General features: G+C 42.0%; 1 protein-coding gene across 6 annotated transcripts in view; it reads right to left on the bottom strand.

The window, feature by feature from the left end:
• Positions 1-26,911, bottom strand: part of sema5ba (sema domain, seven thrombospondin repeats (type 1 and type 1-like), transmembrane domain (TM) and short cytoplasmic domain, (semaphorin) 5Ba) — a 188,066-nt gene that overhangs the window by 26,779 nt on the left and 134,376 nt on the right. For all 6 annotated transcript variants that reach the window (XR_005050753.1, XM_036974744.1, XM_021597455.2 and 3 more), the window contains 5 exons: positions 14,955-15,072; positions 14,370-14,551; positions 13,466-13,609; positions 12,953-13,100; positions 8,357-8,582 (listed from right to left, as the gene is read on the bottom strand). Coding sequence is in view for 5 of the 6 variants with exons in the window: in XM_036974744.1 (XP_036830639.1) it covers positions 8,357-8,582; positions 12,953-13,100; positions 13,466-13,609; positions 14,370-14,551; positions 14,955-15,072 (818 nt within the window). In the remaining variant the exon portion in view is untranslated. The remainder of the gene's footprint in view (positions 1-8,356; positions 8,583-12,952; positions 13,101-13,465; positions 13,610-14,369; positions 14,552-14,954; positions 15,073-26,911) is intronic.

Below are 26,911 nucleotides of genomic sequence, written 5' to 3'. Positions count from 1 at the left end.
ACACTAACATACTATTAGACACTAACATACTAACATACTATTAGACACTAACATACTATTAGACACTAACATACTATTAGACACTAACACACTAACATACTATTAGACACTAACACACTAACATACTATTAGACACTAACATACTATTAGACACTAACACACTAACATACTATTAGACACTAACACACTAACATACTATTAGACACTAACATACTAATAGACACTAACATACTATTAGACACTAACATACTATTAGACACTAACATACTATTAGACACTAACATACTATTAGACACTAACACACTAACATACTATTAGACACTAACATACTAACATACTATTAGACACTAACATACTAACATACTATTAGACACTAACACACTAACATACTATTAGACACTAACACACTAACATACTATTAGACACTAACATACTATTAGACACTAACATACTAATAGACACTAACATACTATTAGACACTAACATACTAACATACTATTAGACACTAACATACTATTAGACACTAACACACTAACATACTATTAGACACTAACACACTAACATACTATTAGACACTAACACACTAACATACTATTAGACACTAACACACTAACATACTATTAGACACTAACACACTAACATACTATTAGACACTAACATACTATTAGACACGAACATACTATTAGACACTAACATACTATTAGACAATAACATACTATTAGACACTAACATACTATTAGACAATAACATACTATTAGACACTAACATACTATTAGACACTAACATACTATTAGACACTAACATACTATTAGACACTAACACACTATTAGACACTAACACACTAACATACTATTACACACTAACATACTATTAGACACTAACATACTATTAGACACTAACATACTATTAGACACTAACACACTAACATACTATTAGACACTAACACACTAACATACTATTAGACACTAACATACTATTAGACACTAACATACTATTAGACACTAACACACTAACATACTATTAGACACTAACACACTAACATACTATTAGACACTAACATACTATTAAACACTAACATACTATTAGTCACTAACATACTAATAGACACTAACATACTATTAGACACTAACACACTAACATACTATTAGACACTAACACACTAACATACTATTAGACACTAACATACTATTAGACACTAACATACTATTAGACACTAACACACTAACAGACACTAACATACTATTAGACACTAACATACTAATAGACACTAACATACTATTAGACACTAACACACTAACATACTAATAGACACTAACACACTAACATACTATTAGACACTAACATACTAACAGACACTAACATACTATTAGACACTAACACATTAACAGACACTAACATACCATTAGACACTAACACACTAATAAACTAATAGACACTAACATACTATTAGACACTAACATACTAATAGACACTAACATACTATTAGACACTAACATACTAATAGACACTAACATACTATTAGACACTAACATACTATTAGACACTAACATACTATTAGACACTAACACACTAACATACTAATAGACACTAACACACTAACATACTATTAGACACTAACATACTAATAGACACTAACATACTAATAGACACTAACATACTATTAGACACTAACACACTAACATACTATTAGACACTAACACACTAACTTACTATTAGACACTACCATACTAACATACTAATAGACACTAACATACTATTAGACACTAACACACTAACATACTATTAGACACTAACATACTATTAGACACTAACATACTAACATACTATTAGACACTAACACACTAACATACTATTAGACACTAACACACTAACATACTATTAGACACTAACATACTAACATACTATTAGACACTAACACACTAACATACTATTAGACACTAACACACTAACATACTAATAGACACTAACATACTATTAGACACTAACATACTAACATACTATTAGACACTAACATACTATTAGACACTAACATACTATTAGACACTAACACACTAACATACTATTAGACACTAACATACTAACAGACACTAACATACTAACAGACACTAACATACTAACAGACACTAACATACTATTAGACACTAACATACTATTAGACACTAACATACTATTAGACACTAACATACTATTAGACACTAACATACTATTAGACACTAACATACTAACAGACACTAACATACTAACAGACGCTAACAGACTATTAGACACTAACATACTATTAGACACTAACATACTATTAGACACTAACATACTAATAGACACTAACATACTATTAGACATAAACACACTAACATACTAATAGACACTAACACACTAACATACTATTAGACACTAACATACTAACAGACACTAACATACTATTAGACACTAACATACTATTAGACACTAACATACTATTAGACACTAACACACTAACAGACACTAACATACTAACAGACACTAACATACTATTAGACACTAACATACTATTAGACACTAACATACTATTAGTCACTAACATACTAATAGACACTAACATACTATTAGACACTAACACGCTAACATACTATTAGACACTAACACACTAACATACTATTAGACACTAACATACTATTAGACACTAACATACTATTAGACACTAACACACTAACAGACACTAACATACTATTAGACACTAACATACTAATAGACACTAACATACTATTAGACACTAACACACTAACATACTAATAGACACTAACACACTAACATACTATTAGACACTAACATACTAACAGACACTAACATACTATTAGACACTAACACACTAACAGACACTAACATACCATTAGACACTAACACACTAATATACTAATAGACACTAACATACTATTAGACACTAACATACTAATAGACACTAACATACTATTAGACACTAACATACTAATAGACACTAACATACTATTAGACACTAACATACTATTAGACACTAACATACTATTAGACACTAACACACTAACATACTATTAGACACTAACATACTAATAGACACTAACATACTAATAGACACTAACATACTATTAGTCACTAACATACTAATAGACACTAACATACTATTAGACACTAACACGCTAACATACTATTAGACACTAACACACTAACATACTATTAGACACTAACATACTATTAGACACTAACACACTAACAGACACTAACATACTATTAGACACTAACATACTAATAGACACTAACATACTATTAGACACTAACACACTAACATACTAATAGACACTAACACACTAACATACTATTAGACACTAACATACTAACAGACACTAACATACTATTAGACACTAACACACTAACAGACACTAACATACCATTAGACACTAACACACGAATATACTAATAGACACTAACATACTATTAGACACTAACATACTAATAGACACTAACATACTATTAGACACTAACATACTAATAGACACTAACATACTATTAGACACTAACATACTATTAGACACTAACATACTATTAGACACTAACACACTAACATACTATTAGACACTAACATACTAATAGACACTAACATACTAATAGACACTAACATACTATTAGACACTAACATACTAACAGACACTAACATACTAACAGACACTAACATACTATTAGACACTAACATACTATTAGACACTAACATACGATTAGACACTAACATACTAATAGACACTAACATACTATTAGACACTAACACACTAACATACTAATAGACACTAACACACTAACATACTATTAGACACTAACATACTAACAGACACTAACATACTATTAGACACTAACACACTAACAGACACTAACATACCATTAGACACTAACATACTATTAGACACTAACATACTATTAGACACTAACATACTATTAGACACTAACATACTAATAGACACTAACATACTATTAGACACTAACATACTATTAGACACTAACACACTAACATACTAATAGACACTAACATACTATTAGACACTAACATACTAATAGACACTAACATACTATTAGACACTAACACACTAACATACTATTAGACACTAACATACTAACAGACACTAACATACTATTAGACACTAACATAAAATTAGACACTAACATACTATTAGACACTAACATACTATTAGACACTAACACACTAACAGACACTAACATACTAACAGACACTAACATACTATTAGACACTAACATACTATTAGACACTAACAGACTATTAGACACTAACATACTATTAGACACTAACACACTAACATACTAATAGACACTAACACACTAACATACTATTAGACACTAACATACTAATAGACACTAACATACTAATAGACACTAACATACTAATAGACACTAACATACTATTAGACACTAACACACTAACATACTAATAGACACTAACACACTAACATACTATTAGACACTAACATACTAACAGACACTAACATACTAACAGACACTAACATACTATTAGACACTAACATACTATTAGACACTAACATACTATTAGACACTAACATACTAATAGACACTAACATACTATTAGACACTAACACACTAACATACTATTAGACACTAACACACTAACATACTATTAGACACTAACATACTATTAGACACTAACATACTATTAGACACGAACATACTATTAGACACTAACATACTATTAGACACTAACATACTATTAGACACTAACATACTATTAGACACTAACACACTAACAGACACTAACACACTAACATACTATTAGACACTAACATACTAATAGACACTAACATACTATTAGACACTAACACACTAACATACTATTAGACACTAACATACTAACATACCAATAGACACTAACATACTATTAGGCACTAACATACTATTAGACACTAACATACTATTAGACACTAACACACTAACATACTAATAGACACTAACATACTATTAGGCACTAACATACTATTAGACACTAACATACTATTAGACACTAACATACTAACATACTAATAGACACTAACATACTATTAGGCACTAACATACTATTAGACACTAACATACTATTAGACACTAACACACTAACATACTAATAGACACTAACATACTATTAGACACTAACATACTAATAGACACTAACATACTATTAGACACTAACACACTAACATACTATTAGACACTAATATACTAACAGACACTAACATACTATTAGACACTAACATAAAATTAGACACTAACATACTATTAGACACTAACATACTATTAGACACTAACACACTAACAGACACTAACATACTAACAGACACTAACATACTAATAGACACTAACATACTATTAGACACTAACATACTATTAGACACGAACATACTATTAGACACTAACATACTATTAGACACTAACATACTATTAGACACTAACATACTATTAGACACTAACATACTAATAGACACTAACATACTATTAGACACTAACACACTAACATACTATTAGACACTAACATACTAACATATCAATAGACACTAACATACTATTAGGCACTAACATACTATTAGACACTAACATACTATTAGACACTAACACACTAACATACTAATAGACACTAACATACTATTAGGCACTAACATACTATTAGACACTAACATACTATTAGACACTAACACACTAACATACCAATAGACACTAACATACTATTAGGCACTAACATACTATTAGACACTAACACACTAACATACTAATAGACACTAACATACTATTAGGCACTAACATACTATTAGACACTAACACACTATTAGACACTAACATACTATTAGACACTAACATACTATTAGACACTAACACACTAACATACCAATAGACACTAACATACTATTAGGCACTAACATACTATTAGACACTAACATACTATTAGACACTAACACACTAACATACTATTAGGCACTAACATACTATTAGACACTAACATACTATTAGACACTAACATACTAACATACTAATAGACTAACATACTATTAGGCACTAACATACTATTAGACACTAACATACTATTAGACACTAACACACTAACATACTAATAGACACTAACATACTATTAGACACTAACATACTAATAGACACAAACATACTATTAGACACTAACATACTATTAGACACTAACATACTATTAGACACTAACATACTATTAGACACTAACACACTAACATACTATTAGACACTAACATACTATTAGACACTAACATACTATTAGACACTAACACACTAACATACTATTAGACACTAACATACTAACATACTATTAGACACTAACATACTATTAGACACTAACATACTATTAGACACTAACATACTATTAGACACTAACATACTATTAGACACTAACACACTAACATACTATTAGACACTAACATACTAACATACTATTAGACACTAACATACTATTAGACACTAACACACTAACATACTATTAGACACTAACACACTAACATACTATTAGACACTAACATACTATTAGACACTAACATACTATTAGACACTAACATACTATTAGACACTAACATTCTATTAGACACTAACATACTATTAGACACTAACATACTATTAGACACTAACATACTATTAGACACTAACATACTATTAGACACTAACACACTAACATACACTAACATACACTAACATACTATTAGCCACTAACATACTATTAGACACTAACATACTATTAGACGCTAACATACTATTAGACACTAACACACTAACATACTATTAGACACTAACATACTATTAGACACTAACATACTATTAGACACTAACATACTATTAGACACTAACACACTAACATACTAACATACTATTAGACACTAACATACTATTAGACACTAACACACTATTAGACACTAACACACTAACATACTATTAGACACTAACACACTAACATACTATTAGACACTAACACACTAACATACTATTAGACACTAACACACTAACATACTATTAGACACTAACACACTAACATACTATTAGACACTAACACACTAACATACTATTAGACAATTTGTTTCCAGGTAAGTAGTGCACTGCACAAGACGGCTTGTAGGCGAATTAACGGCCCGTAGCCGGAAAAGAGTCTGCCCCTCCATGCGGATCAACCGAGGGTCAAATGGCTGACGTTCAAAAGAGTCTGCCCCTCCATGCGGATCAACCGAGGGTCAAATGGCTGACGTTCAAAAGAGTCTGCCCCTCCATGTGGATCAACCGAGGGTCAAATGGCTGACGTTCAAAAGAGTCTGCCCCTCCATGCGGATCAACCGAGGGTCAAATGGCTGACGTTCAAAAGAGTCTGCCCCTCCATGTGGATCAACCAAGGGTCAAATGGCTGACGTTCAAAAGAGTCTGCCCCTCCATGTGGATCAACCGAGGGTCAAATGGCTGACGTTCAAAAGAGTCTGCCCCTCCATGTGGATCAACCGAGGGTCAAATGGCTCATGTTCAAAAGAGTCTGCCCCTCCATGTGGATCAACCGAGGGTCAAATGGCTGACGTTCAAAAGAGTCTGCCCCTCCATGTGGATCAACCGAGGGTCAAATGGCTGACGTTCAAAAGTCTGCCCCTCCATGTGGATCAACCGAGGGTCAAATGGCTGACGTTCAAAAGAGTCTGCCCCTCCATGCGGATCAACCGAGGGTCAAATGGCTCATGTTCAAAAGAGTCTGCCCCTCCATGCGGATCAACCGAGGGTCAAATGGCTGACGTTCAAAAGAGTCTGCCCCTCCATGCGGATCAACCGAGGGTCAAATGGCTCATGTTCAAAAGAGTCTGCCCCTCCATGCGGATCAACCGAGGGTCAAATGGCTCATGTTCAAAAGAGTCTGCCCCTCCATGTGGATCAACCGAGGGTCAAATGGCTCACGTTCAAAAGAGTCTGCCTCTCCATGCGGCTCAACCGAGGGTCAAATGGCTCACGTTCAAAAGAGACGAGCCCCGCTTCGACCGGTGCTCCTCATGTCAAAGTGAAGAAATTCATTGAAGCGTGGTTAAAGGGAGGGAGTGATTGTGACTCTGTTATTAAGGGAGTCACAATCACTCCTGCCCTTTACCCGTGCTTCATTGAATTTCTTCACTTTGACATGAGGACACAAACCCTAACATACTAACAGACACTAATACGCTAACACAGACACTGACGCTAACGGACACTAACACAATAACGGACAGTAACACACTAACGGACACTATTAGACACTCAAACACTAACAGACACTAACAGGAGGATTCCTTCAACATGCTCTAGCACATCACAACTAACTAGCGATTCCACATCGGATACTCACTGTCGGTCTCGCAGGCAACCGTGCCGTCGTTGGGGCAGAAGCGGGTCTCTACCTTGCGTCGTCCGATCTGCAGCTCGTGGGGGTCTGCCAGCTGGGCGCGGCACATGTAGCGCATCCTCTGCTCCTGGCGTGCCCCGCCCTGGGTCATGTTGATGGGCATCCACGGGGTCCAGGGGGTGTTCCTCTTTACCTCTGGACATGCCTCCAGGTTACACGCCTTGTACTCCTGTAGGGGGAGGGTTGAGGGGGAGAGAGAAGAAAGAGAGAGAGAAAGAGAGGTCTTTATTATAAAAGCATAGCTATATGGGTGCTGAGGGGGGGGGACAATTCTGCATCTCATCTTTGGCAAAAAAAGGTAGTTGTTTAATTAAGAACAGTATCTTGCAGGATTCAATAGTTGGAATTGTAAGAGTTGTTGCCGTGTCCCTTTCTCTGCCATTGTCATTGTAATGGAACCCAGAAAGAACAAAAACCTGTCCTCAAACATTTACATTAAAAGGTGCAAAGTTATGGGAAAAGACACAAAACATCCACATCCAATTAAATACACTGCTCAAAAAAATAAAAGGAACACTAAAATAACACATCCTAGATCTGAATGTACTGTCAGTTCAGAGCCAAATAGCATGGATGTTTACATAGATTTTTTTGTAGTGTCTTTCCAATAGGTGATATATTTTTATTTTTGCTTTATGATGATTTGGTTGTGCCAGATTTATATATACTGCTCAAAAAATAAAGGGAACACTAAAATAACACATCCTAGATCTGAATGAATGAAATAATCATATTAAATACTTTTTTCTTTACATAGTTGAATGTGCTGACAACAAAATCACACAAAAATTATCAATGGAAATCAAATTTATCAACCCATGGAGGTCTGGATTTGGAGTCACACTCAAAATTGAAGTGGAAAACCACACTACAGGCTGATCCAACTTTGATGTAATGTCCTTAAAACAAGTCAAAATGAGGCTCAGTAGTGTGTGTGGCCTCCACGTGCCTGTATGACCTCCCTACAACGCCTGGGCATGCTCCTGATGAGGTGGCAGATGGTCTCCTGAGGGATCTCCTCCCAGACCTGGACTAAAGCATCCGCCAACTCCTGGACAGTCTGTGATGTCCCAGGTGTGCTCAATTGGATTCAGGTCTGGGGAACGGGCGGGCCAGTCCATAGCATCAATGCCTTCCTCTTGCAGGAACTGCTGACACACTCCAGCCACATGAGGTCTAGCATTGTCTTGCATTAGGAGGAACCCAGGGCCAACCGCACCAGCATATGATCTCACAAGGGGTCTGAGGACCATGACTGACCCACCGCCAAACCAGTCATGCTGGAGGATGTTGCAGGCAGCAGAACGTTCTCCACGGCGTCTCCAGACTCTGTCACGTCTGTCACATGTGCTCAGTGTGAACCTGCTTTCATCTGTGAAGAGCACAGTGCGCCAGTGGCGAATTTGCCAAACTTGGTGTTCTCTGGCAAATGCCAAACGTCCTGCACGGTGTTGGGCTGTAAGCACAACCCCCACCTGTGGACGTCGGGCCCTCATACCACCCTCATGGAGTCTGTTTCTGACCGTTTGAGCAGACATATGCACATTTGTGGACTGCTGGAGGTCATTTTGCAGGGCTCTGGCAGTGCTCCTCCCGCTCCTCCTTGCACAAAGGCGGAGGTAGCGGTCCTGCTGCTGGGTTGTTGCCCTCCTACGGCCTCCTCCACGTCTCCTGATGTACTGGCCTGTCTCCTGGTAGCACCTCCATGCTCTGGACACTACGCTGACAGACACAGCAAACCTTCTTGCCACATCTCGCATTGATGTCCCATCCTGGATGAGCTGCACTACCTGAGCCACTTGTGTGGGTTGTAGACTCCGTCTCATGCTACCACTAGAGTGAAAGCACCGCCAGCATTCAAAAGTGACCAAAACATCAGCCAGGAAGCATAGGAACTGATAAGTGGTCTGTGGTCACCACCTGCAGAACCACTCCTTTATTGGGGGTGTCTTGCTAATTGCCTATAATTTCCACCTGTTGTCTATTCCATTTGCACAACAGCATGTGAAATTTATTGTCAATCAGTTTTGCTTCCTAAGTGGACAGTTTGATTTCACAGAAGTGTGATTGACTTGGAGTTTCATTGTGTTGTTTAAGTGTTCCCTTTATTTTTTTGAGCAGTGTATTTTCCTTTATCAAATAACATAAAAAAAATGTTTTGTGCAGTATTAATCTACATCCTTACAAACCACTTAATGTGGTCATCTAGGTTTGTACCTGTAGATTGTCCATCACCATGAAGAAAAACAATGTATAATACAGTAATTGAGTACATTGAGGCATCAGGTGGTTTGTGAGGATATAATGTGATGATGTGGCTCAGTTAGTAGATGGTGCATGGTGCTTGCAATGCTAGGGTTATGGGTTAAATTCCCATAGGGGACCAGCATGAAAAAGTCTGAAAATGTATGCACTCACTACTGTACATTCCTCTGGATAAGAGTGTCTATGGAAAAGGAATGAATAGACCATTTCAGTTCTCACATAGAAATAAGCTGCGGGCCTCCAGAGTGGCGCAGCAGTCTAAGGCACTGTGCTGCGGTGTCACTACAGCCTGGAGTTCGATCCCATAGGACGGTGTAAAATTGGCCCAGTGTTGTCTGTGTTAGGGGAGGGTTTGGCTGGGAGGGGTTTATTTGGCTCATTGCGCTCTAGCAACTCCTTGTGGTGGGCCAGGAACCTGCAGGCTGACTTCGGTCCTCAGTTGAACTGTGTTTCCTCTGACACATTGGTGTGGCTGGCTTCTGGGTTAAGCGAGCAGGTGTTAAGAAGAGTGTCATGTTTTGTAGGACACATGACACAACCTTTGCTTTTCCCCAAGCCCGTTGTGGAGTTGCAGTGATGAGACAAGATCGTAATTGGATATCAAGTATTTTTATATTCCACAAGTATAAAATGAACTGTTTTGTACATATAATTATCAGACTCAAGTTACAAATGCTGGTAAACACTCAAATACATTTAGTCTACATTTCTTCACAAAAATAGTGCACTGGGACTTTACTAGTCCAATATGTTCAGCGCAGGCAAAACATTTTTTGGGGGGAGAATAAATGCTGCATTTATTAACAATGACCAACACAATTCCAGCCAAAATAGAAGATTGTAAGAAATACTGTAGCCTACTATTACTATATCCAACCCAACTAGATTTGTTGCCAGTAACATGTATCCCAGTGTTTTAATTTTAATTTTTGACCTGCGACTCCCAAAAAAGAGTGGTACAAAACTTGCGACCCCCACACATGCACATGGAAGTGTGCGCACAATCGTTTGCGCAAATGTAGCCAGCCATAAACTGTGATTTATTTTCAAAACGCAAGATAGGCTACAGAAATAAACTGCCTTTTACACCTGCATTTGGTGCTGAAAGTCATTCATGTTAGCAGCCAATATCAACTAGCGATATATTATCTCACTTCTCCGGAGTCCAGAGCAGGGCCATAGTTTCCAATACATTTTAAGAAAGTTTTTACTATTTTCTACATTGTAAATGTAGAATATGAAATCATGTAGTAACCAAAAAAGTGTTAAACAAATCAAAATATATTTATATTTGAGATTCTTCAAAGTAGCCACCCTTTGCCTTGACAGCTTTGCACACTCTTGGCATTCTCTCTATCAGCTTCACCTGGAAGGCTTTTCCAACAGTCTTGAAGGAGTTCCCACATTTGCTGAGCGCTTGTTGGCTGCTTTTCCTTCACTCTGCGGTTCAACTCATCCTAAACCATCTCAATTGGGTTGAGGTCGGGTGTTTGTGGAGGCCAGGTCAACCAGAGCAAAATCCAACACCTACTTGTAGTGAATGTTGCAGGATCTGATGGAAAGCATGTTGTGTCCGTACCGCTCCATCACTTTGGAGGGCAGCCTGCCTGCAGAAGCTTGTTGGCTGCCGAGTAGACCTGTGCTTCCTCACAAATATCTTCATAAATTCACCAGAATATGTTACATCGTAATTCCATAATACTGAAGTCAGTGCGATGTTACAGCTGCTTATCTTTAGACACATTGCCAGTACCACCTAAATTAGGCCTATCTGAAATAAGAAAAGTACCAATAAAATTGCCAGGTAGCCTATTATAGTTCTGGTAAAGATGAGTCAGTAGTAGATAAACTGTATTTTATATGGATGATAAATGTAGACCTATCTGTTTATTCCAGGAAAAACTGGAGGAAATTCTTTCTGGTCACTAATCTGGATATGCACACAGTCCTTTGTGCTGATTAATGGTCCTTGGTCAACAATCAAGACACAACTTTTTGGTTCTGAAACATAGATGAGAATTTAACAACGGCATGCGGTAGGTTCAGAACAACAACAACAACCAATTTGTAAAAAATAATTTTACAAACCTTTTTGGTTAAATTCTACCATCAACAAAAAGTGCACTTTGAGGACTGGAAGGGCTAAGGGGCGCCTCTCAGGCTCACATACAGGTCCAGAGCAGCTCTGTGAGCCAAGAGGTGTGTGTATGTGTGTGTGTGTGTGTGTGTGTGTGTGTGTGCATGCATCCGTCTGTCCGTCCATCCATATCTTACCAGTGCGCAGCCTGGGCAGCTGTTCCCATTCTCACAGCTCCTGACCCTGGAGTGGACCCCACCTCCACACTCAGCACTGCACTTAGTCCAAGAACCCCACGGGGACCAGAAGATAGGCTGGGGACATGACACACCCTCGTTACAGAACCTAGAGAGGGGAGGAGAGGAGACGGAACGGGAGGGTAGAAACTGATATCTATTTTGGAAGAAATGTAAATGTGTCTTCTGCCTTACACGGTGAGAGGCACTGGCATGTGTAAGAAGGCTGATATTTACCTAAGACCATCATGCCCAAAAAGATACTGAGGGCCAATACTGTTACTGAAAAGTGCAAAACACGTCTCATCAATTAATTATAATTATCCTTTCTTAGTAAATCACCTATACATGTTTGAGAGTTTTGCTCTTTTGAGTCAAGCGAACACGTTCATTATCCAGCAAAAAAATGACATAACCATTACATAACCAACATTTGTTCACAAATAGATCTGCCATCTCCCCCTCTCCTCTTACCTTTCGTCCCTGACGGGGCCCACACACACGCGACCACCGTGACGGGGCGACGGGTTGTTGCAGGAGCGCTGGCGCATCTCAAACCCCGTTCCACAGGTGGTGCTGCACTGTCCCCATGACGACCAGGGGGTCCAGCCTCCGTTTCTACGGCAACAGAAATGTGATGTTATAGGAGGTTCAAAGAATGCTGTAGCGCCGTGGGGAAACCAGTTTCAAGATTGAGACATCCAATAAGTACATCCAATAAGTCCAATGAGTCCAAAAGGAAACGATGGCTTGATGAGTACAGAGTAAAACGTTTATTTGTAGAATCTAAAATAAAAAGTTTCAGGTAAAAAACGGTTCCAATATTCCAGGTAAACGAAAAAAGATTACAGAATGTTTTGTACCAAAGATATTTTCCCTAAAATATGCATTATAGAAGAACAAATTTGTAAGTGCTTAAGATTCCGTACAATCTCTTTAAGCACTCAACACACTTATGAATATGGCCCTAATTTGGGATTCTGAGAGGGAAGCAAAACCACTTGCTCAGGAGCTAAATGTGACACCAGAAACACATTCTTCAATCTGCTTAAGTGCTCTGTTCCTCTGAAAGCATTTCTCAATTTTCAATAGCCACTTCCAGACAGACAGACATATGAGGCTGCGTCTGAAACAGCACCGTATCCCTTATGTACTGCACTACTTTTGACCAGAGTTCATGAGTAGTACACTATATAGGGAATGGGTTGTTATTTCACACCCTAAATTAGATGGTGGTTGGTGGTTAGGGTGGCAAAATTCCTGTAACTTTCCCCAAATTACCAGGTTTTCCAGAAATCCTGCTTGGAAGGAAGGAAGAAGCAGGAAATACGCAATCCTCCAATCAGGATCTATATAAATCCCTATTTCTTTTACATACCTGGAACAGTTGGAGACTTCGATGGTGGGCCCCTCACAGTTCCTCCCACCACAGCGAGCTGGAGGGTTGTCACACTGCCTGGAGCGACACAGACAGGTGCTGGTGCCTTCGCCATCGTCGTTGCTGCATTGTTGCCACGCTGCCCAGGGTCCAAAGCCGCCAATGGTGATCTGGTTCCTCAGCTGAAAATCCACACAGGGCAGAGAGAGAGAGATAAGAGTGTCAGGGAATTTACTGGATATCATTAATCATGTGACAATAACCTTGACACAGGAAAACTGTTATTTTACCTTTATTTAATCAGGAAAGACACCTGAGGCTAAAAATATTTTCCAAGGGCAACCTGGACAAACTGAGTCCCCAAGGCAAAACAAAATGTTACAATGTTAAACTGTCAGACTACTACTGTACTGTATATGACCAGAGTCCACAGGAGAGACCAGGCAGAGTGGAGGTATTCTAGGTTGTCAGACAGCCAGCAGTGACGCAGGCAGCCCCAGGGGCTTACCAGTGACAATATTGACACCTAGGGAAATAACAAAACGAGTGGGGTAGGGGGAATTGGGGGTCCCTGTTGGCACTTACCGGACACACAGTGATGTTCTGACTCCACTGGCTCATGTTAGAGCTATCCTCCAGGGTGGTGCATCGCCTCTGTTTCCTGTCCCAGCCACAGTATGGGTCCCGGGCCTCCAGGCATAGCCTACAGGGGGCAAGAGAGATGGAGGAGAGGGGGAGGGATAGGGAGAGGGAGATGGTGAAAGAGAGAGCAGTCAGTCAAAGCAGTAAACACAAGCAAAGAACACCCACCAGCCCTGTGAGGCTGTCCCACTAAACCATGTACAAATAAACTCACTCTCCCTACAGGCACACAGCCCGTACCCCTGTGATTCCTAAACTAAGGAGCGTCTGACTAGAGGTAAACAATTCAGTGCCCCCCCCCCACACACACACACACACAGCCGTGCAGCAACCAAACATCGATGAAATATGCAAGTTCCCAGTAAAACAGGAGCTTAATGAGGGGTAATTAAATCTAAACATCTAAATAAAGTTAGGCCGTGGGAGACAGGGAGTGAGAGGGAGTGAGAGAAAGATGGGGAGGGAAAGAGAGAGCTGGAGAGAGAGAGACTAAAAGTGCAGAGAGAGCAAAAGAGAGCGAAAGAGAAAAGAGAGGGAAATAGAGAGAAAGAGAGAACTTATTGTAATAAACACATCAGTCCTTACTGCCCTGTACCAACTCCTGACTGCCTCCCTCGCAGACCTGGGTTCAATAGTATTTGATATAATTTCAAACACTTGATAGAGCTGGTCTGTTGCTGTAGAACCAATAGAAAAGTACCAACAAGTTCCAGGCAGGCTAAAGCAAATGCTTGAAGTATTTGAAAGATCTCAGATACTATTTGAACCCATATATGCTCCTTATTTCCTGCCTGTACTACCTCTTTACAGCCCCCTTAGCTAGCAGAGAGAAAGAAAGAGAATTATATTCTTGGCACCAGCCCCCTTGGTTTATTTGAGTGGGGCCTCTGGTGTTTCAGCTAGGAGGTCTAAGCATCACTTTGTGTTGTTACAGAACACACAGCCAAGCCCGAGCCAAGTCCTGCAGTGGGGAAGGTGTTTTAGGAGTTAGTGCTGAGCTGACATATTGTATCAACCTGCATCAGAGATGGCCTGACTCAGAGCTAGAGGGAGAGAGAGGCTATGGGAAGGGATCCATGTTGTTGTGGTGTTGTTGTTGTGGTGACATCAGAGATATGGGAACGCTTCTGCTACACCATAGCTTTAAATGAGTGGTAAGTGAGAGGGTGAAGACCTGGCAAGCATAACATGTTGATTACGTTTAGCTGCCTCACCAAGCACTGTTAGTGTGCATTCTGTTTAGTCAGACACATAATGCTGCTTACAGACAGACTAAACACTCACACGTAAGAAGCCAGGTGGATGTGCATAATAATTCATTGTAAAGCAGATCTCTTTCTTAGAGGAGGATAATATCTAAGAGCATGGTGCAGATTTGAGGTCCAATTACCCTCCGTTACAGTAAGCCAGAAGTCAGGCCCGAGGACACACACCCACCCTCAGGGCGCACACCTCAAAGCTAAAATGCCTTCAGCTGAAAGAGTTTACTCTGGACCCATTAATTACAGTGAAGAAATCACACACACACACACACACACACACACACACACACACACACACACACACACAGCGATGAAAGCCAGCCATCCATGTAAGCTCTTAAGACTACGAAAATGCGTCAGCTTGAAAAGAATGCTGACTTGACGTTTTTTGACGAGCGCAGTGAGTGAGAGGGGCAGTGGAGGACGGGTTTACCAGAGAGAAAAGGAGAGCCACCCTGCAGTACAAACATCACCGCAGGGCAGGGCATGCCAACCGTCCCGTCTGCTCACCTTACTCATGCCAGCTTACTGTAACAATGGGCCTCATAGGAATTCTTTAGATTAAGAGATTGGGGGTAATCCCGATCTCTCTCTGTCTCTTTCTCTCTCACATGCACGCACATACAAGCATGCACATACACAAACACACACACACAGTGTGGACAGTAAGCTAAACCCACTAGTCTACACTGTAAATCGTACAAAAAAAAGGGTGCTGTCCAGAATCTAAAATGGTTATTTGGCTGTCCCCATAGGAGAACCCTCTTTCCACTCCTCAGTGGAAAAGGTCCTTCATGGAAGCAAAAAGGTTCTAACTGGAATCAAAAAGTGTTCTTCGAAGAGTTCTCCTATGGGGTTATCCGAACAACCATTTTAGGTTCTAGATCGCACCTTTTTTTGTAGGATTTACAGTGAGGGTTTAGCTCCGATCCCATCTGACCTTTCTCCAGCTGCATCAACTGTTGGCCAGCCAAAGCTCACAGGGCATTGTAAAAGTACAGGAGATCAGCCAGCCAGCTACAGACAAGGCTCTGATGTAGGCTCTGTAAGGGATGAAGTGGGAGCAGGTACACTCAGAAAAGTAGAACCATGTATGGTTCTTCAGTTTGTCCCCATAAGGGAACCCTTTTTGGTGCTAGGTAGATCCCTTTACAGAGTCACATTATGTGGCTTGAGAAGTTGTTTTGCTCCTGCTTTTCAGGCCACATCAGGCCTGCAAGTCACATTATGCTGGTTTGCAAAGTGATGTCTTATTCCTATTGGAATCCAGCCAGGGTTAGGATAGCCAACAAGTGAAATGTTTTATCACTGCATTCACAATGACTGCCAGCATAGGGCAGATTAAATACTGAGACTACCTCAATCATCTAAACTGGAATAACCATCTCAGTCACATGTGCAATAAGTCAAATTAGATCAACCAATTAAAAAAAAAAACTTTATTTGGCCTCCCGGGTGGCGCAGTGGTTAAGGGTGCAGCGCCAGCTGTGCCATCAGAGACTCTGGGTTCGCGCCCAGGCTCTGTCGTAACCGGCCGCGACCGGCACAATTGGCCCAGCGTCACCCGGGTTGGCCGGTATGGATGTCCTTGTCTCATCTCGCACCAGCGCAGTGCACGCAGTGCAAGGTTGTTTCCTCTGACACATTGGTGCGGCTGGTTTCCGGGTTGGATGTGCACTGTTTTAAGAAGCAGGCTTGTTTGGGTTATGACTTTCAACCTTCGTCTCTCCCGAGCCCGTACGGAAGTTGTAGCGATGAGACAAGATTGGATACCATGAAATTGGGGAGAAAAAAAAAAAAAAAACTTTATTTAACTAGAACAAATTCTTATTTTCAATGACGGCCTAGGAACAGCGCCTTGTTCAGGGGCAGAACGACAGCATTTTACATTGTCAGCTCAGGGATTCGATCTTGCAACCTTTCGGTTACTAGTCTAACGCTCTAACCACTAGCTGCCGCCCAATGATGTGTATGTGTGTGTGTGTGTGTGTGTTTCAATGACTGTGAGAAGACTAAGGGAGATATAAAGGTTACATGAAAGAGAGAAGGCTTCTGTATGGTTCTGACACCAACCCAAGATATTTAATTCACCGGCCTCTTTTACTGGTGACATAGCACACTATATCAAAACAGCGAAGCCTCAAAACAAAACACGGGCTGTTCAATTTTAAACAGAGCGACTGGATAAACCAAACGATAAAACAATGTGGCTTGGCTGTCGACAGACAGCTTGTGATAAATCTCCAGAGTTCGCCAGGGGGCTTAATGGACATTTTAAAAGGGATTGTGAGAGCTGTAAACCTGCTGTCCTTTACTAGGCCTTTTAATAGAACGTCATAAAGACAGCAGTTATCACTTTCCGTTTAACTGCAAATCATGACCTCATAATTGTAAACAAGACAGAGACAGACAGACAGGTTGTGTAAATATTCTGATTAGAAATGTAAGCTGTCATAGCCAATAGGCATATTGGGGACGTCTGAAATGCAAATGGCGGGCAGATTCCTGAATGTACCCCCCCCCCCCCCAGGGGACAGGCCAGCTTTAAGGCTTCCTCATCCCAGAAGAGAGGCTCTGTACCTGGGGCTTCCCTCCAGCCTGCGCTGGGCTGCTCTGACGTGCCGGCCATGGTTCATCATAAACCTTTGGCCAGATAAATCCCCCGGTTTAGCGTAGCGTTACACGCTAATCGCAGCTCAGGATCCAATTAGCCTCATAGCACCGTGCTAGAGGGCTGGGGAGGGCTGAAACGTCCAGAAGCAGAAAGATGGCTGCCTGCCAGAAGGAGCCTTCTGCCTACTGAGTTGTCCTCCTGTCTGCTGCGCTGTCCTTCCTCTATCCCTCTTCTACTGTCCTATGGGGGAAGGGGGGGGGGGGGGGGGGGGGGTGTGATGGTCACCTCACTGATACTAAACTACAGTGCACACATAGTAGCAGGAGACAGAGACAGAGAGAGAGAAAGGTGTGAGACAGAGAGAGACAGAGAGAGAGAGAGAGGTGTGAGAGAGAGAGAAAGAGGTGTGTGGGAGAGAGAGAGAGACAGAGAGAGAGAGGAGAAGGCAGAGCAGACGGTACAACCTCACTGAAAAAATAGGGAAAGTTTGTAAGCATTTCGGCAGCTGGGAGGGTGTGAGGCAGGTTAAGACAAACTGCCTGCCCAAATAAAGGCTGAAGGGGGAAAAAGGAGAAAGATGGAAGGAGGGAGAAAGAGGGAGAGAGGGAAAGAATGTGTAAAAGAGAGGGGGATAGAGAGAGAGAGTGAGTGAGAGAGGGATAGAGAGAGAAATATAAATGCTTTTAATATTTGGGGTTTGCCAGAGAGGAGAGCCCGTTAAAAGCAAAAACATTCTGCACCAGTGATGAATACGTACACTTTGTGATTACTTCCCCCTCTCCCCTCACTCTCTCTCTCTCAATCCCCCTCTCCCCTCCTCCCCTCACTCTCTCTCTCAATCCCCCTCTCCCCTCCTCCCCTCACTCTCTCTCTCTCAATCCCCCCTCTCCCTTCCTCCCCTCACTCTCTCTCTCGCAATCCCCCTCTCCCCATCCTCCCCTCACTCTCTCTCAATCCCCCTCTCCCCTCCTCCCCTCACTCTCTCTCTCTCTCTCTCAATCTCCCTCTCCCCTCCTCCCCTCACTCTCTCAATCCCCCTCTCCCCTCCTCCCCTCACTCTCTCTCTCTCAATCCCCCTCTCCCCTCCTCCCCTCACTCTCTCTCTCTCTCTCAATCCCCCCTCTCCCCTCCTCCCCTCACTCTCTCTCTCTCAATCCCTCTCCCTAACAATCCCTCCCTCTCCATCTCTCTCAATCCCCCTCTCCCCTCCTCCCCTCACTCAATCCCCCCTCTCCCTAACAATCCCTCCCTCTCCATCTCTCTATCCCCTCTCTCCCCCATTCTCTCTCTCCCCCTTCTCCCTCTTTGTCCATGGCTCCCTGGTGTGTTCCTGGGAGTGGAGTGTTCATACAGGCTTAACAGCACTGTGTTTTAGAACCCTGTTGACAGGCTGGCGGCAGCATCAACAGACCATAAATTGTCTCTGCTAAGGACCAGTGGGTGGAATTTAAGTTCTTCTCACACAGACAATAAAACACTGGATTTATTCAGGGCTCCTGGGACGCTCTGGAGATGTTAAGGCCAGAATACTATATATAAAGAGGTTATTATTGTCCCCAGGGCCCAACCTCAGGACTCAATGCTGATGACCAGGGTTTATAAGATAAAAAAATGCCCATGGGCAACAAAATAAACTTGAGAATTGAATAGTTCCCACCTGTAAAAGCAAATAACTATTATTTTGCCTGAGGGTCTGTGAAATAGAGCTGTAGACATTTATTTTTATTTCACCTTTATTTAACTAGCCAAGTCAGTTAAGAACAAATTCTTATTTTCAATGACGGCCTAGGAACAGTGGGTTAACTGCCTGTTCAGTTGTCAGCTCAGGGATTTGAACTTGCAACCTTCTGGTTACTAGTCCAACGCTCTAACCACTAGGCTACCCTGCCGCCCCACTAGGCTACCCTTGCTATCCACAAATGGTCTGATTGTGAAAATAATTTCATAAACAATGAAAACACCTGAAGTTCCCTGAGCTAGAGAGGATCAGGAAATCATTGAACTTCTACACTGGAAAAATGAGCTGGTCATGTTCATGGTGAACACACCGAGACAGCCACTTTGTGGTTTCATGATGTTGTTATAAACTCCTGCAGCACAGGCCCACTAATCTGCTACCTCCCCTGACTGGCTAGTTGCAGCTATGGTAGTGCTGTAAATCACAAAGCAAGCAAAACTCCCACTCCTACTCTGTCTTCACCTTCACCACCTAAACATCAAGGGTACTACACTTAAGAGGTTGGCAGGGAAGTAGGGGTAAGTGGTTAGCATCTCAGGGCTTCTATCTTGATTTAACACATTCACAACATTATTACGCCACCTCCCAATCCTGCCATTGAGCTGTATGTATGGACCTGGAACACCTTGCCTCAGTGAAAGTGTTGACAGAGCTACTTTGCTGGCGCAGCTTGGCTACAACGTATCACTACCATGCAAACAACACTGCAGCCGCTGCAGAATAAATAAGGCTACTTACTTACAGAAAGTGGAGGTGAGAGAGGGAGAGAGCGCGAGTTCGAGAGGGAAAACACAGAGAGAAGGAGAGAGAGAGAGATTGAGAGTGGAGGTGGAGGCTGTACTTAGCAGTAGGTAGTGGCCATTGGGGAGGTCAGATGTCATTTTCACTAACAGAGGGCAGACTACACCACCTCTGTAGGCGGTGCAGCACATAGCAGTAAGTCACCACTAAACAGACAACACTGTGCAAAGCAATATGGCTGATTTGATCCCTAAACAGACACCAGGCACACTGTACCGTTCAAAGCTGTACACATTAGCTGAGCATACAAAACATTAGGAACACCTTCCTAATATTGAGTTGCACCCCCTTTTGCCCTCAGAACAGCCTCAATTCGTTGGGGCATGGACTCTACAAGGTGTTGAAAGCGTTCCACATGGATGCTGGCCCATGCTGACTCCAATGCTTCCCACAGTTGTGTCAAGTTGGCTGGATGTCCTTTGGGTGGTGGACCACTCTTGATATACACGGGAAACTGTTGAGTGTGAAAAACCCAGTAGCATTGCAGTTCTTGACCCTCAAACTGGTGCGCCTGGCACCTACCACCATACCCCGTTCAAAGGCACTTACAATCTTTGTCTTGTCCGTTCACCCCCTGAATGGCCACAGATATAAAAAATATCATAATAACAGCACTTAAACATTAGGAGTTTTCCCAGTGATGTATTTCCATTAACATCCTATCCATTCATGCTAATATAGGGGGCAAAGACAGAACCAATCATTTCCTTCTCTGGCTGAACACTAGTATAGTACTGCCATTCATGTGGTAACAGAGGAAGGATCCTTTTCCAGAGCGAGGGGTTATCTCTGTAAAAAAAACGGATAACTTTAGACTTCAAAATAAACCATGCCATGGCCTCTGTAGTTTTTCTACACAAGACTGCTCCACAGAAACCTCCATTGTGTCACACAGAGGGGGCTGAAGAAGCCAATATGAATTGATGTATTGCTGTAGTTCCACTAGTTATTATGAGGTTTCATTATGAAAGGCTGTATGTGTGAATGGGACTGGGATGGCCACCCACAGATCAGGCTAGGCCACTGACCGACTGGAGAACAGCCTGGCCGGCTCAGCCAGACAGACAGACAGCAGGACAATGTGTTTTGTCACCCCACCTGGTGGGTGTCCTTCATAAGACCCACTGACATCCGCCACGCCTACGGAGAAAGAGGGGGACAGAGAAAGGGAGAGGTCTTTGGATAATCCAATTCAGAAAGACATAACCTCTTTATAGGCTTCTGGCAGAGTGTTGTTGTCCTGGGACTGTCTCCTGCAGACTGATTTATTAACACAGAGGCAGAGTGTTGTTGTCCTGGGGCTGTCTCCTGCAGGCTGATGTATTAACACAGAGGAAGAGTGTTGTTGTCCTCTGACTGTCTCCTGCAGACTGATTTATTAACACAGAGGCAGAGTGTTGTTGTCCTGGGACTGTCTCCTGCAGACTGATTTAATAACACAGAGGCAGAGTGTTGTTGTCCTGGGGCTGTCTCCTGCAGACTGATTTAATAACACAGAGGCAGAGTGTTGTTGTCCTGGGACTCTCTCCTGCAGACTGATTTAATAACACAGAGGCAGAGTGTTGTTGTCCTGGGGCTGTCTCCTGCAGACTGATTTAATAACAAAGAGGTAGAGTGTTGTTGTCCTGGGACTGTCTCCTGCAGACTGATTTAATAACACAGAGGTAGAGTGTTGTTGTCCTGGGACTGTCTCCTGCAGACTGATTTAATAACAAAGAGGCAGAGTGTTGTTGTCCTCTGACTGTCTCCTGCAGACTGATTTAATAACACAGAGGCAGAGTGTTGTTGTCCTGGGACTGTCTCCTGCAGACTGATTTAATAACAAAGAGGTAGAGTGTTGTTGTCCTGGGACTGTCTCCTGCAGACTGATTTAATAACACAGAGGCAGAGTGTTGTTGTCCTGGGACTCTCTCCTGCAGACTGATTTAATAACAAAGAGGCAGAGTGTTGTTGTCCTGGGACTGTCTCCTGCAGACTGATTTAATAACAAAGAGGTAGAGTGTTGTTGTCCTGGGACTGTCTCCTGCAGACTGATTTAATAACAAAGAGGTAGAGTGTTGTTGTCCTGGGACTGTCTCCTGCAGACTGATTTAATAACAAAGAGGTAGAGTGTTGTTGTCCTGGGGCTGTCTCCTGCAGACTGATTTAATAACACAGAGGCAGAGTGTTGCTGTCCTGGGACTCTCTCCTGCAGACTGATTTAATAACAAAGAGGCAGAGTGTTGTTGTCCTGGGACTGTCTCCTGCAGACTGATTTAATAACAAAGAGGTAGAGTGTTGTTGTCCTCTGACTGTCTCCTGCAGACTGATTTAATAACAAAGAGGTAGAGTGTTGTTGTCCTGGGACTGTCTCCTGCAGACTGATTTAATAACAAAGAGGTAGAGTGTTGTTGTCCTGGGGCTGTCTCCTGCAGACTGATTTAATAACACAGAGGCAGAGTGTTGTTGTCCTGGGACTGTCTCCTGCAGACTGATTTAATAACAAAGAGGCAGAGTGTTGTTGTCCTGGGGCTGTCTCCTGCAGACTGATTTAATAACAAAGAGGTAGAGTGTTGTTGTCCTGGGACTGTCTCCTGCAGACTGATTTAATAACAAAGAGGTAGAGTGTTGTTGTCCCGGGACTGTCTCCTGCAGACTGATTTAATAACACAGAGGCAGAGTGTTGTTGTCCTGGGACTGTCTCCTGCAGACTGATTTAATAACAAAGAGGCAGAGTGTTGTTGTCCTGGGGCTGTCTCCTGCAGACTGATTTAATAACACAGAGGTAGAGTGTTGTTGTCCTGGGACTGTCTCCTGCAGACTGATTTAATAACACAGAGGCAGAGTGTTGTTGTCCTGGGACTCTCTCCTGCAGACTGATTTAATAACAAAGAGGCAGAGTGTTGTTGTCCTGGGGCTGTCTCCTGCAGACTGATTTAATAACAAAGAGGTAGAGTGTTGTTGTCCTGGGACTGTCTCCTGCAGACTGATTTAATAACAAAGAGGTAGAGTGTTGTTGTCCTGGGACTGTCTCCTGCAGACTGATTTAATAACACAGAGGCAGAGTGTTGTTGTCCTGGGACTGTCTCCTGCAGACTGATTTAATAACAAAGAGGCAGAGTGTTGTTGTCCTGGGGCTGTCTCCTGCAGACTGATTTAATAACACAGAGGTAGAGTGTTGTTGTCCTGGGACTGTCTCCTGCAGACTGATTTAATAACACAGAGGCAGAGTGTTGTTGTCCTGGGACTCTCTCCTGCAGACTGATTTAATAACAAAGAGGCAGAGTGTTGTTGTCCTGGGACTGTCTCCTGCAGACTGATTTAATAACAAAGAGGTAGAGTGTTGTTGTCCTGGGACTGTCTCCTGCAGACTGATTTAATAACACAGAGGCAGAGTGTTGTTGTCCTGGGACTGTCTCCTGCAGACTGATTTAATAACAAAGAGGTAGAGTGTTGTTGTCCTCTGACTGTCTCCTGCAGACTGATTTAATAACAAAGAGGTAGAGTGTTGTTGTCCTGGGACTGTCTCCTGCAGACTGATTTAATAACAAAGAGGTAGAGTGTTGTTGTCCTGGGACTGTCTCCTGCAGACTGATTTAATAACAAAGAGGTAGAGTGTTGTTGTCCTGGGGCTGTCTCCTGCAGACTGATTTAATAACACAGAGGCAGAGTGTTGTTGTCCTGGGACTGTCTCCTGCAGACTGATTTAATAACAAAGAGGCAGAGTGTTGTTGTCCTGGGGCTGTCTCCTGCAGACTGATTTAATAACACAGAGGCAGAGTGTTGTTGTCCTGGGACTGTCTCCTGCAGACTGATTTAATAACACAGAGGCAGAGTGTTGTTGTCCTGGGACTGTCTCCTGCAGACTGATTTAATAACAAAGAGGCAGAGTGTTGTTGTCCTGGGGCTGTCTCCTGCAGACTGATTTAATAACAAAGAGGTAGAGTGTTGTTGTCCTGGGGCTGTCTCCTGCAGACTGATTTAATAACAAAGAGGTAGAGTGTTGTTGTCCTGGGACTGTCTCCTGCAGACTGATTTAATAACACAGAGGCAGAGGGCTGAGACACAGAATAGCCTGGGATTGCAATGACAAACAATATGCAAAGACAGAAAATAGAACCATGTCAATTTCTGTGTAAATCCTGTTTGTGTCTTTATCTATGGCTGTGAAATGTATGCATTCTGCATCAACTTTTATTTGAATAAGATTTCCTAAAAGCCTAAACTAAAGAATAATAGGCCCTTCACACTTTCCTGCATGTTCTGAGCCGACCTTAGTTATCACAATAAATCACAGTGATTGACAGCCCGTCACCTGTCATGTATATTTGCAGTTCTGCATGGTTCTCTCTCTCTGTGTCGCCTGACAACTGACTGTGTCTGCTACTGAGGCTGGCAGATATAAGGCAGCATGCAGGATTAAGGACAGTGTTCCCCTGTTGTGCCCTTGAAGCCCAGTGTGATTATTCCACCCCACTGTGTTTTAAATAGGCCTGGCTACCGAGGCTTCCGCTCTGCTCTCACATCTCCTCACTCACACCTTGTTTAGTATTCACCACTGTACCTGACGGAGAGGAGTGAGTGTGTGTGTGTGCGCGTCTGTGTGTGTGTTACCGCTGGTGACATGTGATGGAGAAAGGAGCGAGCTGATTCATCATATGCATGAGCCCCCCCCCCCACACACACACACACACACACACACACACACACACACACACACACACACACACACACACACACACACACACACACACACACACACACACACACACACACACACACACACACACACACACACTCCTCCACATACAACAATCTCCTATACAGTCGGTTGCCCTTCATGCACACCCGCATACGTATATTGCACAGCGAGCTGACAAAGCATGGATGCAGCTCTAGAGAGTTGATTGAAAGCATTGATGAAATGCATAAGGCCTGACAAACAGAGAGGAGAGAGAGAGGGAGAGAGGGAGATGGGAGGGCTTTTCTCCTCCTCACTCAGCCGTGAGAGAGAGAGGGGGGAGGTTTAGATGAACGACAGAGGCAGCCATCAGGCAGCTTATTCTGGAGATGACAGCCAGAGCATTGAGCAGAGCTCACACTCAGAGACTCATATTGAACTGGCAGGAGTCAGGCAGGGCAGAGTCTGAGCCACACGTCTCCCACTAAATGAGCGTGAATCAGAGAGACAGTAAAATATAAAGTAAGGCTTCCTTTCTCTGTTCTCACTCTTTGTTAGAAACACTGCTTGGTTAATTAAAAGCAACACCGCAACAAATTAAATGTGTTATTGTTTTGGTAGTGTATCATCAAATAATTCATATATTAGTACCGAGTCCCAAGAGATAAGACTGCACAGTCAGTTACTCAGGCTGGTATAATTCCAGCACTTTATACTTATGGCAAGTGACTATAATTAAGCAATAAACAACACTCTGTACATTTCTATGGTAATATACCACAACCAGTGATGTAGTGGTAAAAACATTGGTGCGCAGTCTCTGAT

This window comes from Oncorhynchus mykiss, chromosome 3 (genome assembly GCF_013265735.2).
Source record: "Oncorhynchus mykiss isolate Arlee chromosome 3, USDA_OmykA_1.1, whole genome shotgun sequence".
Taxonomy (NCBI): domain Eukaryota; kingdom Metazoa; phylum Chordata; class Actinopteri; order Salmoniformes; family Salmonidae; genus Oncorhynchus; species Oncorhynchus mykiss.
This window is presented reverse-complemented; position numbering and strand designations above follow the sequence as displayed.